This window comes from Diceros bicornis, chromosome 28, assembly GCF_020826845.1.
Source record: "Diceros bicornis minor isolate mBicDic1 chromosome 28, mDicBic1.mat.cur, whole genome shotgun sequence".
NCBI lineage: Eukaryota > Metazoa > Chordata > Mammalia > Perissodactyla > Rhinocerotidae > Diceros > Diceros bicornis.
The window spans coordinates 19,916,757-19,933,168 of NC_080767.1; the positions used below are offsets into that span (position 1 = coordinate 19,916,757).

A 16,412-nucleotide genomic window follows, 5' to 3' on the forward strand; every position below is an offset into this window, starting at 1 on the left:
ATATACTCAAATTTATTAAAATTTGCTTTAGAAATTTTGACATGCTTCACAAGCATGAATCACCGACTCAACACGGAATTGGACCTGTCTTAGTTCCCTTTGGCATTTTCTCTGTTTGCTATGAATTGGAAGAAATCTAAGAATAGGGGAATAAGAAGAGAACGACAAATGGAAACCATGAGGGATATGGGAACATGGACTTTTTGGGAGAACGCTACAAAGCACACAGACAACAGTTTAGCCATTCTTATCCTCAATCAACTAAATGCTCTAGGCTTGATATAAGATGTCAAGCGCTAATACCACATTTTTCCTACTTTGAGGAAAAAGGATGTAAGGGCTTCAGTCCTTCATATCTCTGGTCAAAAGCTTCTCTTGGCAATTGCAAGCTGAGAAAAGGTATTTCAACACAGAGAATCCTACATTAGGGATTCATTTTACATGCCTGTTTTTATGTATTTCCTATTGTTAATAACAACATAGTTGGCACTACAAAAAACAAAACTCCCTAACTCCATTTATGAATGATACGATATCTTGACTTTGCTTTAAATATTCCAGAAATAAAACAGATGAAACAACAACAGGCACATGGGGATCCATCATCATACTATTCTCTCTACTTTTGTGTATGTTTAAAATTTGCCATAATAAAGTCTCAACTTAAATGAAAAACACTTTAGAACTTTGTCCTAGTTGACTGTGAAAATATCTTGCTTCTCTGATTCATGCTTTTTTTTCATTCTTATCCTTTAATCTCTCCATCATGATTCTAGCTTTTCATATATTTCTGTACTTCTAAATCTTAAAATAGTGGCTTCAGTAGCAAGTTAAGAATCCACACAAACCGTCATTTATTTAAACAAAACCAGAAGAAACTCATCTCTCTCAAAGATTTTAAAAAAAGAAAAAAGATGAAAAAGCAGACATCATAAGCTTTTCCTCAAGTGGTTACAATGTCAGTGATATCCAGGGAGAATCTGATATGGGTATAATTCATTATCAAAAAAACTCACCTTAAAATACTGAAATAAGAATCCAGAGACCTGAATTTTAATACTGGTTCTATCACTCAGCAGCCTTAGTCCTCAGCCCCAGCTCTCCTCTCTCATCCCTCCTGCTACCTCGCCTCCAAAAAACCTGCACCAACTGTCTCCCAGACTGAGGTAGTCACACCCTCCTTTGTGAGTCTACTGTCTTACATGCAAACATCTCTTCGTTCAGTGACTCTACCAATATTTATTGAGGTCCTACCACTACCAATCACACTGCTAGGCACTTGTTTTATAATGGGGAGTAAAATAGATTTTGCCTCCAGTCTAGTGGGCAACTAACACTGTGATAAATGCTGTGGAGAAAAAGTATGCAGAGTCATGACAGCATAAGTAACCAAAGAATCTACTCTAGTCTGAAGGGTCGGAGAAAGCTTTTCAAGACATATAGCAACAAGCTGAGAAAAAAGAAAGTATAGGTCATTCAAAAGCTCAGAGCAAAGAAGGATGGAGAGGCTGGTGTACAAGACTGTGAGCGACAAGAATCAAGGCTGGGGCCAGTCCCGTGGTGTAGTGGTTAAGTGCAGCGCGTTCTGCTTCAGCAGCCTGGGTTCACAGGTTCGGATCCCGGGCACGGACCTACACCACTCATCAGCCACGCTGTGGTGGCAACCCACATTTAAAGTAGAGCAAGATGGGCGCATGTTAGCTCAGGGCTTATCTTCCTCAAGGAAAAAAAAGGGAAAAAAAAAAAAACGAGGAAGACTGGCACAGATGTTAGCTCACAGCTAATCTTCCTCAGTAAAAAAAAAACAAAAAGAACCAAAGCTAGATGAGCAGCCAAATCAGGCCATCCTAAGACACTTATCACACCAGGCTAGCGGCTGTCTAACTGTAGGTCTTCTCCATGACACTGGGCACTTATCTAGAGGACAGAAGCTAAGTCATCAGACTCAAGAACAATTGAAACACCAGCACCCACTCCCCACATCCAGCCGACTGGGAAGACTGCCCCTTCTACCCACAATGCACCATGCTTTACTCAAAACTTATGAGAGAAGGACTTTCCCACTTGGGTGATTTGGTCAATGCTGTGCCTACCACAGCAATGAGCCCAAGGCTAGCATGCACTAAGTATTTGGTGAATAAATGAAGTTTAATTTAAAATCTCACAGTATGCAAAATTCCAGTGAAAAAATGCCTTTTGTTTGAATGACTAACAATCAGATAGCAATATAAATACCTCCACAGAATCCATCAGACCTTGCAAGAGGAGTTTCTGGTGAGGAAAATCTCCATCCCCAACTGGAAAATATCCCAGTGTTTGGATTGCTCGTTCTTTCATCTGGAAAAACAGAGAATTTTTTTTTTTAACAAAGTATATAACAGCGTTAGCCCAGAACAATGTTTCCAAAATGAGATGACAGGGAGGGGGAATGTGACTTAAGTAATACACCAGTGCACAAGTTTTTTTTTTAAAGTATCCAATTTTACAGAATTATGTCTATAAGACATTGGAGGTGGAAAGACATAAAACTGAGTCCACTGAGGGTCCATATGTGTTAAAGAAGAAAGCCTTTAACTAGGTTTATTATCCTTTAAACTCTAACAGTTATAAATGTAGGTTCTGGGCCCAGAGGACCTAAGATCAAATCACAGCTTGACCATTTCAGTAGCCTCCACAGGTGTGTGAGTTACTTAATTGTGAGTTACTTCACCTCTCTGTGACGCTATTTCCTCATCTGGAAAGCAGAGATGACAACTGTGCCTATTTCACTAAACCTTTTGGAAGATGCGATTAATTACTGTATGTGAAGCGCTTAGCATACGTTACAAGTGATCAATAACGGTTGGGAATGATTAATTAGTTAACAATAACTAATAAAAACTATACTGTGTGATCTTCTTGGAAAGACTTAAACAGTAGACAAACCAAGAATAAGACTATATGCTTATCAAACTTGTAGTAGGGCCGGCCCCGTGGCTTAGTGGTTAAGTGCGCACGCTCCGCTACTGGCAGCCCGGGGTTCGGATCCCGGGCGTGCACTGACGCACTGCTTCTCCGGCCATGCTGAGGCCGCATCCCACATACAGCAACTAGAAGGATGTGCAGCTATGACATACAACTACCTGCTGGGGCTTTGGGGGGAAAATAAATAAATAAATAAAATTATAAAAAAAAAAAAAAACTTGTAGTAAACTGATTTTTCTGCTCATTAAATCATCTTTCACTTCAACACTGAGGTGCTTTCACCACAAAGAAAATGTTTTAAAGTCTATGAAAATTTTTATCTAAAACTAAACAACTATAAATGTCCTTTCCCTCACAGATTACTCATACTGCTTACTAATGCCCAGACTTCTTCAAAACCAAACCGGCTGTAGCAGGTTAAGATTTAGATTTGGTCTGGAATTACAAAAGTCATAAAACGATCTAACACTTTACTATCCACCTTTTGCATAACAAAAGAATTATTTGAGGCATTTAATACTTAAATCTTAATAGTTAGGGGCCTAAATTGGAGTAACTGGGTGAAATGGTGCACACACAAAGACTGTGCACAAATCATCCCTAACTCAAAATTAAACAGTCACCTAGACTTTCCTCTTTATCATTCTTTTTTACATTAAATCTTTCCTCCAGCTGCAGTGCCATCTAGCCTCATGACAATTGTATTTTTGCTCCTTTATATATCTATGAATGAAAAGAATTTCACAGGGAAGGGAAAAAGAAAGAGACTTGCCTTATTGGTCTCTTTACTGGAGGGTATTCTGTTTAGTAAGCTTTCCACAAGATGCAGTTTGGTAAAGCCAGAACCCTCACTGGGGATGGGGAGTGGACCATTTCTGCCAATTTCACCCAAGGCTGTACAGGCAGCAATGGCCAGAAGGGGCGATGTACTGTCCAAAAACGAACCTGGAAGCAAATTTAGACAAAACTGAGAATAAGACACTATTACCCTTGTGATTCAAAGCAACCAGCAATGTACTCAAGATTTTTTTAAAGACAGCAAAATAAAACCAAAGTCTACAATTTCTTCCAGTTGATAATTTGTTGACATTTACTCAGTAATAAAACACCATGGAAACAAGGCATAGAGTAGTGTCTTTTTTTCAATGTTTAAATTTTTTACCATAACCGAATCATCTCTGTTATGTAGAAATATATAGAAAAAAATGTACAGAAAAAATAGAGCACTTTCATTGTTATTAAAAACACAGAATTTATTTAGCATCAAGTAAGAGTTTGTGAAAAGGCTTGTGCCTTTAAAGTGCAATGCTGTAAAAATAAATTAAAATGTTATAATAAATTTTAACCCAATTCAAAAACTGCAACATCCGAGTCAGCATAAACACATTCCTTACCTATGGTTTCTGTGGCATTCTGAATGGTCACCTCCTGTTCAGGCATGAAGTCAGCATTTGTCTCCAGGTCTCGTTGCTCCGCCATCCTCATTTTCTTTTTAGCCAAATATCTCCCTACTGTGAATCCCAATGCAAGCAAGGATCCGTGCTGTATCTCTGGGCTCTGAATTTAACAACACAAGAGCACACGTCTCTGTCTCTCTCACATGCGCAAGAACACACTGAAATAACTGTGTTTATTATAGTCATCTCCCAAATAAAACGTCAGGCCAAAGAATAAAGTGATCATTTGAGGCTCCACTGGATGCTAATGAATCAGGCTTAGGGAATAAGAGAAACCCTGAGTTTCTAACACAGACTTCTGGGAAGTTAAGCTGAGTTTTGATTTAGATCCCTAATCCCATACCCGCTCCAACTCTGGGTGAGGTGACTCTCCTGCTCCTACAGCACCTACACTTTCTTCTAGCTTCCAGCACTTATATGTAATACACTATCATAATTTTCAAGCATAATTTCTCCCAATTGCCAACAAAATACAATGAACAGGTCTTATTTCTAAGTGCTAAAACCTCCAAACACAAGGTAGGTGATAAAATATTTGAAAGCACATGGTTTCAAGTGTTTTCTGATAGGATAACACAATGATAGGCAGCAGTAAATGGGGAAGAAAAAAGGAACTAACATTTCTGAGCACCAGGTAGTTCTAGGGATTCTCGTGTATTTACTCCCCACAACAGTGCCTATCAGACACACGGCACTCAAGTTTGCTGAACGAACTCACTGAATCATTGTATTATCTATCTTATTTAATCTTTACAAGCACAAAAGTTCATTTTACAAGTGAGAACACAAAAACTCAAAATATATTAGATGGTTCTATAAAACTCGACTATCTCCCACAAAAAAGAATGAAGACAAAACTGATAACATACATGATTGTCTTTTGTCGTCTTTATAAGCTGTTCTATCATTGACTTCAACTCATCTCCCGACACTGTAGATACCACCACAGAATAAAACAATGCTGCCAGTTCACGCATCTCTTCTTTACTGCTATTCATCAGACTCTGAGCAGTGTAGAAAAAGAAATGTGTACAGATATTTAATCATCTTCCTGCTGACAACATCTAACATTTAACATCAAAAGAATAAGCGATACATTATGTTGTGCAATCTATTGGTATCCACGAGAAAAGAACACAAGCTATTATTTTAAAATAAAATAAAATAGCTGAATTACATACCAAAATATTCTGTGCATTTTTATCAAAGATACAAAGTATAAAACAGGTGGAATTAATACACAGATAGTCTACAACAGAAGTCAACAAATGCTTTTTGTAAAGAGCCAAATAGGCTTTGTGGGCCTGGTGGCCTCTGTTGCAACAACACCATTCTGCGATTATAGTGCAAAAGCAGCCACAGACTACAGATAAACGAACGGGTGTATCTGTGTTCCAATAAAACTTTACGGACACTACAATTCTCACAGGTCAGGAGATGTTATTCATCTTTTGATTTTTTTTTGAACCATTTAAAAACATAGAAGCCATTCTTAGCTTGCAGGCCATACAAAAACAGGAGGCAGGCCACATTTGGCACAGGGAACGTAATTTGACAATCCCTGATCTACAAGATCAAAAGTCAAAAACTCTAAGATCATTTAAAATTAGCAAATATTCACAAAGAATAAAAAGCCTGTTTAAACTAGAAGTAATTACATGAGACAAGATTTTCCAGAAAAGTGCAAAGCTCACACCTCTTGGTAAGTTACATTCATGCTTTCACACTTAAAGAGATAATCTGTACATTTTACCATAATTCAAGCTCCATTTTCCAAAAAGAACTGCATTATGGAGCCAGCCCCGTGGTGTAGTGGTTAAGTGCGCGTGCTCCGCTGCTAGCGGCCTGGGTTCGGATCCCGGGCGTGCACTGATGCACTGCTTATCAGGCCATGCTGTGGCAGCATCCCACATAAAGTGGAGGAAGATCAGCATGTTAGCTCAGGGCCAGTCTTCCTCAGCAAAAAGAGGAGGATTGGCATACACGTTAGCTCAGAGCTGATCTTCCTCACAAAAAAAAAAAAAATAACAAAAATAAGAACTCCATTATGTAGCACAAGAGGTAAATAAAACCGCAGGGCCATCCCTGTACTAAAAAAATTATTCACTGGTTACCTGAAATTCAAATTTAACTGAGCATCATGTATTTTTATTTGCTAAACCTGACAATCCTTTTGGTGTGACCACGGGACAAGAACGCTCTCCTACACAGCTGGTGGGAGTATAAATTGGCACTACTCATATGGAGGACGTGCACTATCTATCAAAATTGCAAAAGCACATGTCCTCAATTCCACTTCTGGGAAAAATTCCAGTTCCTCCATCTTTTAATATACTTCCTCATATTCAAAATGATGGATTGTTCATTGCAGCAAACTGGAAGTACCCTAAATGACCATCAGTAAGAATCTAGAATAAATTATGGCATATTCATACAATGGACAACAATGAGGCTGTGAAAGAGGATGCTCTCTCTGTAGCTGTATAGGAATTCCTCCACGTTCCAACGTTAACTGAAACAAGGTACAAAACAGTGTGAAAACTATGCTACCTTTTGTGTAAAAGAGGGAGAAAAATCAAAAATGTTTATTTTTATGTGTGTATGTGCATAAGTAAACTCTAGAAGGTTCACCATACACAAATAAGTGATGACCTATGTATGCTTGTCAGGTCAGAGAGGAAAGGGCAGAAAGTTGAGGGATTTGAGTAGATGGGAGACAGTTATGGAAAGGAGACATTTTACATATTTTTTATTTAAACTGTACAAATCTATTACTTATTCTTTTTAAACTTTTAAAACATAAAAATTATTTTTTTACTCATGTGACTCGCAATTCATCTCCCACTCTCACCTAGATGGATCATTTTTTTTTTAATTTTTTGTTTATTGAAGTAACATTGGTTTATAACATTGTATAAATTTCAGGTATATATCATTATACTTCTATTTCTGCATGGATTACATCATGTTCTCATGTTCACCACCCAAATACTAATTACAATCCTAGATAGATCATTGAGATACATTACCCTACATGCTTCTCAGTAAGTGTCTGATGATGAGAGAGCTTTCAAAACGACCTAACAGCAGAAAAGGTCATAGGAACACTGGTAGGAAGACGAAATCAAGAGACTGGAGTTTAAAATATACAGAATCAAAGAGAGATATACATACACAGGAAACATACCTTTATCCATTCTGTTTTGTCTACAAATTTGGTAGCCAGCTTTTCTGGATACACTGAGACAGCTTCCAACAGACAGTACATGACCGGCAAACCTAAATAAGAAAGAATTCAGAACCATTTTAATTACAAGAAAAGTGATAAACATACAGGGATCACTACATTTTTTTTAAACTATAAGGCTACTGCTTTTGGAGGCATTCCCCAGTTGTACAACACAAAAATTAACCTAAATACAGTATGTGATTCAATACAACAAATGTACAGACTAGCATCTATAAAAAGATGCCCTCTTCTTCACAGCTACTTTCAAAGTAAAAATATATTATCTATTGTTAGTATCTCTTTCTGAAAAGAGAAATAGCACGACGAGGATGAGTCAGATAAGTTTATAAAAGAAACAAAGACTAATGTTCACTTACAGTAGTGAAGAGGGAAAAAAAATTTTGATATAAATTTTCAGCTGAATTTAAAATAGGTTTCTGCTTAAGTGCTTTAATATCTGTTCTCAGCGCCACGCCCTCCTACCTCCAACACCTGCTAGCAGCTGCTGAAGCAGGCCAACGTAGATCTGAACAGGGTTGGTTTCTCCACCCTTGGAAGACGACGATGAGGGTGTGGCCTGGCTGCCTGACATTAAAGTCCGTACGTAGCGTCCAATGGCTGGGGCGTGATCTTGCATGTCAGCCAAACTCTGAGAGGTGGGCACCACTCCCGCACTGTGAGCTAGGCACATGCGCAAGTACAGAACTATCTAAAAGCAGGAGGGAGAAGAACACCAGACAAGCTTCTCAAAAAATCTGCGTGGGAGGCTATTCTTCAAAGTGACAGTCTCCAGTTTTGAGTCCCCCCCCCTTCATAAAGCTATTCATCAATCCTCACAGAAGGTGGAAAACACGACTCAGTATGTTAACTGAAGTTACCATAATGGAGCAAAATTTATATAACAAGAGGTTATAAATCCAGAGGTTTTTAATGGAGTTTAATGGGGATGAAACACAAACTCAACTTTTAAAGTCTAAAATATTACAATGAAAATCATTTTTTAAAAGGTGTGTGTGGGAGAGACAGACACACTGGGCAGAAACCTGGGGCAAATGATGTGTTTCTGCGGAACTCCAGTTGTATTTAATCTCCCCTGACAAAAGAATTTGAGAAAATGAGTTCAAATCATCTACAGAATAGATATGACACCACAAAAACCTCTGATATAAACTAGCTACTAAGAAGTCTTCTGGAAGCTCTTTCCCTGGTAGCTAAAATAGGACAGGAGGCAATTTCACTGTGAGAATTCTTACTCACTCTGAACAAGATTACCTCTTGCCATTTTAATTAGTGCAAGTCAATGATCCAAGAGAATTTCCCTTAGTAAATGTGATCAATCAATCTAACTCTCCAACCTTCAAAACTAGATAACCCGGGGTCCGGCCCAGTGGCGCAAGCAGTTAAGTGCACACACTGCGATGCAGCAGCCTGGGGTTCGCCGGTTCGGATCCCGGGCGCGCACCGACGCACCGCCTGTCAAGCCATGCTGTGGTGGCATTCCATATACAGTAGAGGAAGATGGGCATAGATGTTAGCCCAGGGCCAGTCTTCCTCAGCAAAAAGAGGAGGATTGGCAGATGTTAGCTCAGGGCCAATCTTCCTCACACACACACACACACACACACACAAAAAACTAGATAACCCAAACAACCTCAACATACTGTTGGCTTTAAAATTCAAGTCTAATTTGCTGCAAAATCCCCATAGTAATCAATGCAGAGCATCCAGGCCTTTCACAGAGAATCTCACTGAGATAAATATATTTACAGACTCCACTATGAATTAAAATAATACCAATGACCAAATACCATTTTCCTAATAAACAACTTGATGAAGAACAATGACACCACAATATAGGTTTATCTAGAACGCAAAAAATTCACAGACATCTCTTTAGGTATGACATTATCTTTTAGAACCTTTAGAGAAAGCAAAATAAAAATATACACCCGTCCTACCTCTCCAAAGGCTGCTGGGTTAAACGGAAGGACAGTGGTCCCAGTCATGTACTTGGCTGGAGTTTTCATTCGATGGGAAGCCTAACAAAAATAAGCCCAGAACAAACACAAGTCCTGAAAAGTGGTGCACATGCGCCCTTCCTCAAGTCCAAAATAACTGTATTTCTAGCTACGTTATTGTTTGCTACTGTTGTTTCTAGTCAAAACATTTTGCCATTAATCATGCTGATTGTGCACGGCCCTCAAACCCTACATGACAGGGGCTTTGCCTTTTCTTCCCCATGTTTTTACTGCCTTATTTAAAAAGGATAAACCTACTCCAAGCGTCTACTGACACAGTCACCCCAAGCCACTGTATTTTCATTAATAATGGAAGTAGGAGGAAAATAGGAGCACAAAAGCATCTTCTGACCACAAATACGACTGCGCTATGGAGAAGAGAACCATGGCTGCTCCGTATTGACCTCCAACTCCCTTAAGATGTCTCTCTGAGCAAAAAGCTAGGACCACCAGTAGAGGCAGAAAGCAATAAGGTATCCCCCAGTATACACAAAGAAACATTGATATAAAAAGCAGGATAGGGTTGGAGCTGGGGGTCATGACTGCCAATACTCTGTATGATCCATCAGCAGAGAACACTGTGCAAAAATAGGAGACTTGCAAAAGAAGATATGATGGTCTCTTACGATTACGGTGGAAAGACTCTGAACTGCTGCCTGAAGCATTCTTAAACTTATGGTACCCTAAATAATGCCCTTAAAAATAAAAAGGAAATGTATTTTTAAGCATGTCATACCAAAAGGAAAAATTTTAAACACAGCCAAAATATTGAAGAGCACAAAAGGAATTGTCAATAATTCAGATTTCGACAAAACAGATCAATTACATTTGAGAATTATATTTTTCTGCTCATTTTGTACCTTCTTCTTATTGTAAATATTAACATTGTTAGAAATTTTATTACTATTCAACATTTAGTGATCAACATTTTAAAAGTGTCACCTAAAAAACTGTATGTCTATTTTCATCATCCATTATATCACTCAAACGAATCACATGGAGTTGAAATGCCATACCTTTTCTTGGATATAATACACCATTTCTGGGAAGGAAGGCATCTGCTTAGAAGCACTTTCTTTTCTGTTTCTACCAGGAAGACACCTCAATACTCGTTGTGCTTCTCCATGAACTTCTTCTCGTCTTTCAGAAAGACAAATAAGAATAAAAAATAAATGTCACCATTTGGAGAATGATCATATGAAGATTAAGAACAGCAATTTTATTTGGCAGTTGGGGTTCTGAGAAACTGTCTTCAATATGTTGTTGGCTATCTAAGCAAAGAGTCATAAAATACATTATAAGAAATTACTTCTTTTTGGAAATTTCATGAGATTTGGAGAGTCATGTGGCTTGCATCTTTGAATTTTACCCACAGGAAAAAACAGGCCAGCCTATGACTACAGATCTAGATCATATCAAGGATCATATTGCAACTCTAATAAATTGCTTCTAAATTCCCTAGACCACCACTGCAAACAGCATAAATTTTAGTAATTTTCAAATAAATTTAAAATGAACCCAAATTCAAATTAACACCTTTGAAACTTACGGATCTCCTGCAGCTAGTAAGAGCAAATATCTGGAAGGTATATGATCTGAGGGAAACACCGTGCTGGCAAATTTCACAGCCACCTGTCGAACTTGAACTTCAGGCTATTTGACACAAAAATGCACACAGATTAAAAACAAACAAACAAAAAAAAAAAGAATTAATTTACCAACAATTCATGCCAGTCAAGTCATCTTAATTGTAAACAATCAAAATTTAAGCTGCTATTTCAATAAATGTGTGTCTAAATAAAGAAAATCAAGACAAATCATTTGTTCAAGATCTTTAATTATGTTGTTTAAAAGTCTTCTGGACAGTGATAAGACTTAAAAGTACTTTTACGATCTAAGAGGACCCTCCAAGTAAAGCAGGAAAACCCACAAAGACCATAGCCAGAGAACCTCTCTGTACACGCACATCTCAGCCCAACCTTCGGACCAAGGTCAATGTGACAGTTTCTGGCCACCACGCCTGCTTACCCAACTCTCAGTCACATGAGTGAAATTCAGGTATTTTGCAGAGAACACAAACGGAGCTTACCTGGAATCCCTACAAATCTGAAACAAAATACCTCCAACTTTTTCAGATTAGCTCTCAAGTTAAAACTGACTCCAAAGCAAAATTTAAAGCACATATTTAACTTAAAGAGATTAATAATCTACAAATACAAAGTTCAACCAGAAAAGCAGCTGTAGAATCTACCGATGCTAAAGCTTATTCTCATGTACCTTCCCCCTAGGTCATTCCTCCAGTCACAACATAAGTGAGATGAGAGAGAGTAAGAGATATATACTGTCCCACTCATTCTGGTATTCTTGCTCTTTAGCCCTCCTTGAGCCACAATAAACAGCAACGATATTAAGGACTAGGCCATATGATTTAGCCTCGAGTCTGACTGCCTTAAATATAGTCTGAAAAAAAGAATATAAATTAGCTTTGGTTTGGTAATAACGTTACATGAGTTGATCTGCATGAGTATAACCAGTATCCACATGCATTATGCAACACTTGACTGCAGTAAGTTTTCTGAGTGCACATAATAATCTTGTCATATTTCAACAGAAATCAGACACCTTTCTGAAGCCTCAGTAATTCTCTCAATATAAATGTATTAAGTATGCCAGTCAAATTTCAGTAGGACGCAAGTTATATTAATCTCACCAATACTTTTTGACATCATTCCCTCTTCTACTATCCCTCTCTTTCTATTCCTAGAAATGGAGGACAAAGAACCGACTATGGCAAATATATATTATTTTTCATTTATATTATATAGTATGCATGTATATATATCTATAGATATTCAAAATTCTCCTACAAACTTCTATGACAACCAAATCAAGAGGACTGGAAGGAAGAAGAGACTGTATGACAGTACTGGCTTAATTCCTACAGATGCATTTTGATATATAAAATCTGTCTTTCTTGGGGCCGGCCCCGTGGCGTAGCAGTTAAGTGCGTGCGATCCACTGCTGGCGGCCCAAGTTCAGATCCCAGGCGCGCACCCACGCACTGCATGTCAGGCCATGCTGTGGCGGCGTCCCACATCAAGTGCAGGAAGATCGGCCAGATGTTAGCTCAGGGCCAGTCTTCCTCAGCAAAAAGAGGAGGATCAGCATGGATGTTAGCTCAGGGCTGATCTCCTCACGCAAAAAAAAAAATCTTTCTTTCCTTCTGCTTTTCTCCCCCAGTCTTACCTACAAAATTCCACTCCAATGGACCGCAGTGTCCAGCTACCAGTTAAGACAAAACACTTCCAACTTTTGGAGGACATGACATTAAGAACAGTTTTCCAACACGGAAGGCTTTAAACACAAAGCATCCGTGAATATCACCACTCCTCCTCTAAAATCAGATTTCCATCATGAAGAATTAAAAATAGATCATAAATCACAGTCCAAAGGAAAGCAAATATTCCTCTTAAATATCAAGATAGTTAAGGAGAAAAGTAATTCAAATTTGGTTCTTAAAAACGTAAACTGTATATACTACCAGCCACTGTAGTTCCCATAGTTGGACACACCTTTATTAAGTACGAAGCCACAAGTGCCTCCATGAGAGTTCGCTGCGCTCCTTCCAAAGTACTGTAAGCTCCAACCATCATAGATAACGCTTCCTGAATAGCAAGTCGAGTCTCAGGCTCTTCCTATAAAGAGGATAAACAGTGTTTCCCTCTCTGTTGGGTTTCCAGGTGAACACCCAAACAGAAAGCATAACCTTGCCTGATGTTTCCCTACCTTACACAGGGCTTCAAAGAGCTGCTGCACAAGAGCTATATCCTTAGTGAATAAATGTGGCATTCGACTGTAAGAGAATACAAGACCATCGTCACTATCACAAACTTCCATGAGACGCAAGAAAATTAAACTAAACACAAATTTTCCTGAACTTGCATTTTCATCTCTGAAGACAATGTCAGCATCATTAGATTACCTCCCCAAAGAGCCAAATATTTTCAAAAGTAAATACTGAATTCCTCAACTCTCTAATCCCAGTAACCCTTGATTAATATACATACCATCCAGATAGTCCCTTTATAATAGTCCATGCATTCAGTTAACATTTCTGATTTTAATATAAAGAAAATAGATAATGAAGACCAAATTGCTATTTAAACTAAAAGCTCTTGTGATAAGGGGCTTTGTTACTTCATGCCAACAGACAAGGGACAGGTCTGCTGACAATCCTACGCTGTATCAGCTGATGCGAGATGGCTTTTTTTCTGAGTCCCAGAGCTCCTTTCCCCGCACAGTCCAGAAGAGCAAGACCTAGTCTACACAGGCCAACACGGAACCTGCGCCAGGCGGAAGCAGCACACGGTGCCACTGAGGATGCCGCACCCCTAGCTCCCTGCTTTGAAATATAGTGAAGGAAGAAGAAAGCAGGAGGAACTAGAAGGAGGAAATCATACTAAGGAGAAGAGAAAAAAAACCCATCTTTGGAAACAGGGCCACTCAGAATCATAATATAACACTACTAGAAAAGAGAATCACTAGAAAAACCTTGTTTATTGGGATTATAAAGACTAGTCATAAGCAGCAACAAGAACACTACGGTCAATCAAATGTCTCTAGGGTACAAGAAAATGTAACCCACGATGACACAATCCAGTTCAAAATCTCATTTCAAAACTACCATTTAATATGGTAACTGATCTTCAAATGTAAATTTTTAAAAAAGCACATCATTTTCCTTCTATGAGGAAGACATTTCTAAACAACCTATGGCCGTTAAACACATTTCCTTTCAGAATCACAACACATTTATTCTCCATCCTTTATTTAATGCCACATAATTTTTCTTAGTTTACCAAGAGGATATCTCTCACTGAAAAAGAGTTTACTCACCTGGAGAGTTTTCCAACAGCTGAATATGCCATTGACAGTAGCTTAGGGTCCTTGAAATTAAGAAAAAAAAAAAAAGAACAAAAAACAGACAAAACAAAAAACACAGTAAACGGCAAAACCTTTTTGCTGCAATTACATGCATTATTTCACTCCTTGTTTAACCTGGCCCCTCTCTGCCTAAAGTCCATGATATTAGCATCTGAACAAGACAAACAAGCAAACAAGATCCAAACCCAGAATTCATCACACCACTAAAAGGAAAAACAAAACAGAACCTTGCATCCCCAACTGACTCCAAAAGGAAAATGCAGTGGTCACACATGAAAAGGTCCTCTTAGCTGGTGCTAAGTTCAGGATATTTTCAACACTATGTAACCTGCAAACACCAAAATTCATCTTCAACACACTAGGAAAGCAGCTTAACTTACTAGAAAATTCACCACTGGTCTGACAGACTAGCATCCAGGCAAGGTAAGCTGGGGAAAGATTCTCTAAAAACTGCACTATAATGAACAGCTTCCTCTCCTATTGTCCACTATAAAAAATTAAAGGGATCATAGTCATCAAGTGAGTTAGTGAGGTTCCCTCCTCAAACACATAGCATTTTACATGGTTTTATGAAAACCAATGGCCTGAGTGATCACTCAGAACAAAGTAACACTTCTGTGAGTTGAAGTTTATACATTTAACACAGGATTCATTCTTCCACACCTAGATGGCCACTCACAGATTCATCTGTTGGGAAGACATGCAGGTGTCATCTGGAGGTAAGGAGGTTAGGGCCCTGTGGTTTATCTGGCCTCTCTAACCTATTTTTAAATACACAGATTCTCCCTAAAAGCTCCAAAGCATTTTTATTTCTAGGAACCATCCAAAGCATCTGACTGTCTGTGCCATAAAAATAATCTGAAAGGTTCCCTAGACATTAACAACCATGCAAGCACCATGCAATAGGAGAGGAAGATAGGAGAGCCAGACCTAACACTGCCCCCCAAGCACAGCTGCACAACGAATGAACAGCTTTTCACTGATGATAATATTGACTAATGTGCCTTCATTGTACTGAACAATTTGTGTATTATCTCATTTAATCTTCACAATAATCCAATGAAGTGGTATTGTTATTTTCATTTTTCTAATAAAGAACAGAGGTCCAAAGAACTTAAGTTACTCACCAAAGAACAAAACTAGGATTCAAACTCAATTCTAACTCCAAATGGCAAAATCTTGATCACTATACTACTGCAAACATGCATTCATGTTTAGCTAAGACTTAGGAAAATAATGCTAACTAAATTCTTGAAATCTTACTTTTTTTAGCAAATTCCCCTGATATACTGGAGATGGTGAGAGTGATACAGCAAGGACAAACAAGATGCAAAAATCTACAATCCGAGGAATCGTCCCACTTAGCTTAAGGAATCAAAAATTTACTGAATGCATGTTTTGACAGAATTTTGAATCAGTAAAATCTCAGCCCCTAAGAATTAACACTGTTTCTCAATATAAGCAGATTCAAATAGACCCTTATGGAAAAAAATAATAAAATTTAATTAATTCTTTTCATTCCATTTTTTCACAGCGCCTAAAAGTAGAATAAAATGCATCTGCTTGAAAAAAATGTTGTTTAAAGAAGTGATAAGACCTCTCAAGATTCATATCACTTTTTAACACTTATTTCCAAAAAAAAAGCACAAGATGGCAGTAATTTCTGAAATTTGCACCACTTTAAGTAAAAACGTTCAGAAATGATGTAACAATAGCAAATTGTAACTAACTAAACCAACATGTAGACCAGAAAGGTTTATATCAAAAAATACTTTAAAATATAAAACATTAACAAAATTT

At 38.1% G+C, this 16,412-nt stretch overlaps 1 protein-coding gene across 4 annotated transcripts in view; it reads right to left on the reverse strand.

The window, feature by feature from the left end:
* The window catches only part of ECPAS (Ecm29 proteasome adaptor and scaffold), a 94,341-nt gene that overhangs the window by 32,882 nt on the left and 45,047 nt on the right, over nucleotides 1-16,412 (reverse strand). For all 4 annotated transcript variants that reach the window (XM_058523762.1, XM_058523761.1, XM_058523760.1 and 1 more), the window contains 12 exons: nucleotides 14,565-14,614; nucleotides 13,455-13,521; nucleotides 13,241-13,363; nucleotides 11,218-11,321; nucleotides 10,685-10,808; nucleotides 9,609-9,689; nucleotides 8,134-8,359; nucleotides 7,609-7,700; nucleotides 5,291-5,425; nucleotides 4,359-4,521; nucleotides 3,737-3,909; nucleotides 2,236-2,337 (listed from right to left, as the gene is read on the reverse strand). In XM_058523762.1, the coding sequence (XP_058379745.1) occupies nucleotides 2,236-2,337; nucleotides 3,737-3,909; nucleotides 4,359-4,521; nucleotides 5,291-5,425; nucleotides 7,609-7,700; nucleotides 8,134-8,359; nucleotides 9,609-9,689; nucleotides 10,685-10,808; nucleotides 11,218-11,321; nucleotides 13,241-13,363; nucleotides 13,455-13,521; nucleotides 14,565-14,614 (1,440 nt within the window). The remainder of the gene's footprint in view (nucleotides 1-2,235; nucleotides 2,338-3,736; nucleotides 3,910-4,358; nucleotides 4,522-5,290; nucleotides 5,426-7,608; nucleotides 7,701-8,133; nucleotides 8,360-9,608; nucleotides 9,690-10,684; nucleotides 10,809-11,217; nucleotides 11,322-13,240; nucleotides 13,364-13,454; nucleotides 13,522-14,564; nucleotides 14,615-16,412) is intronic.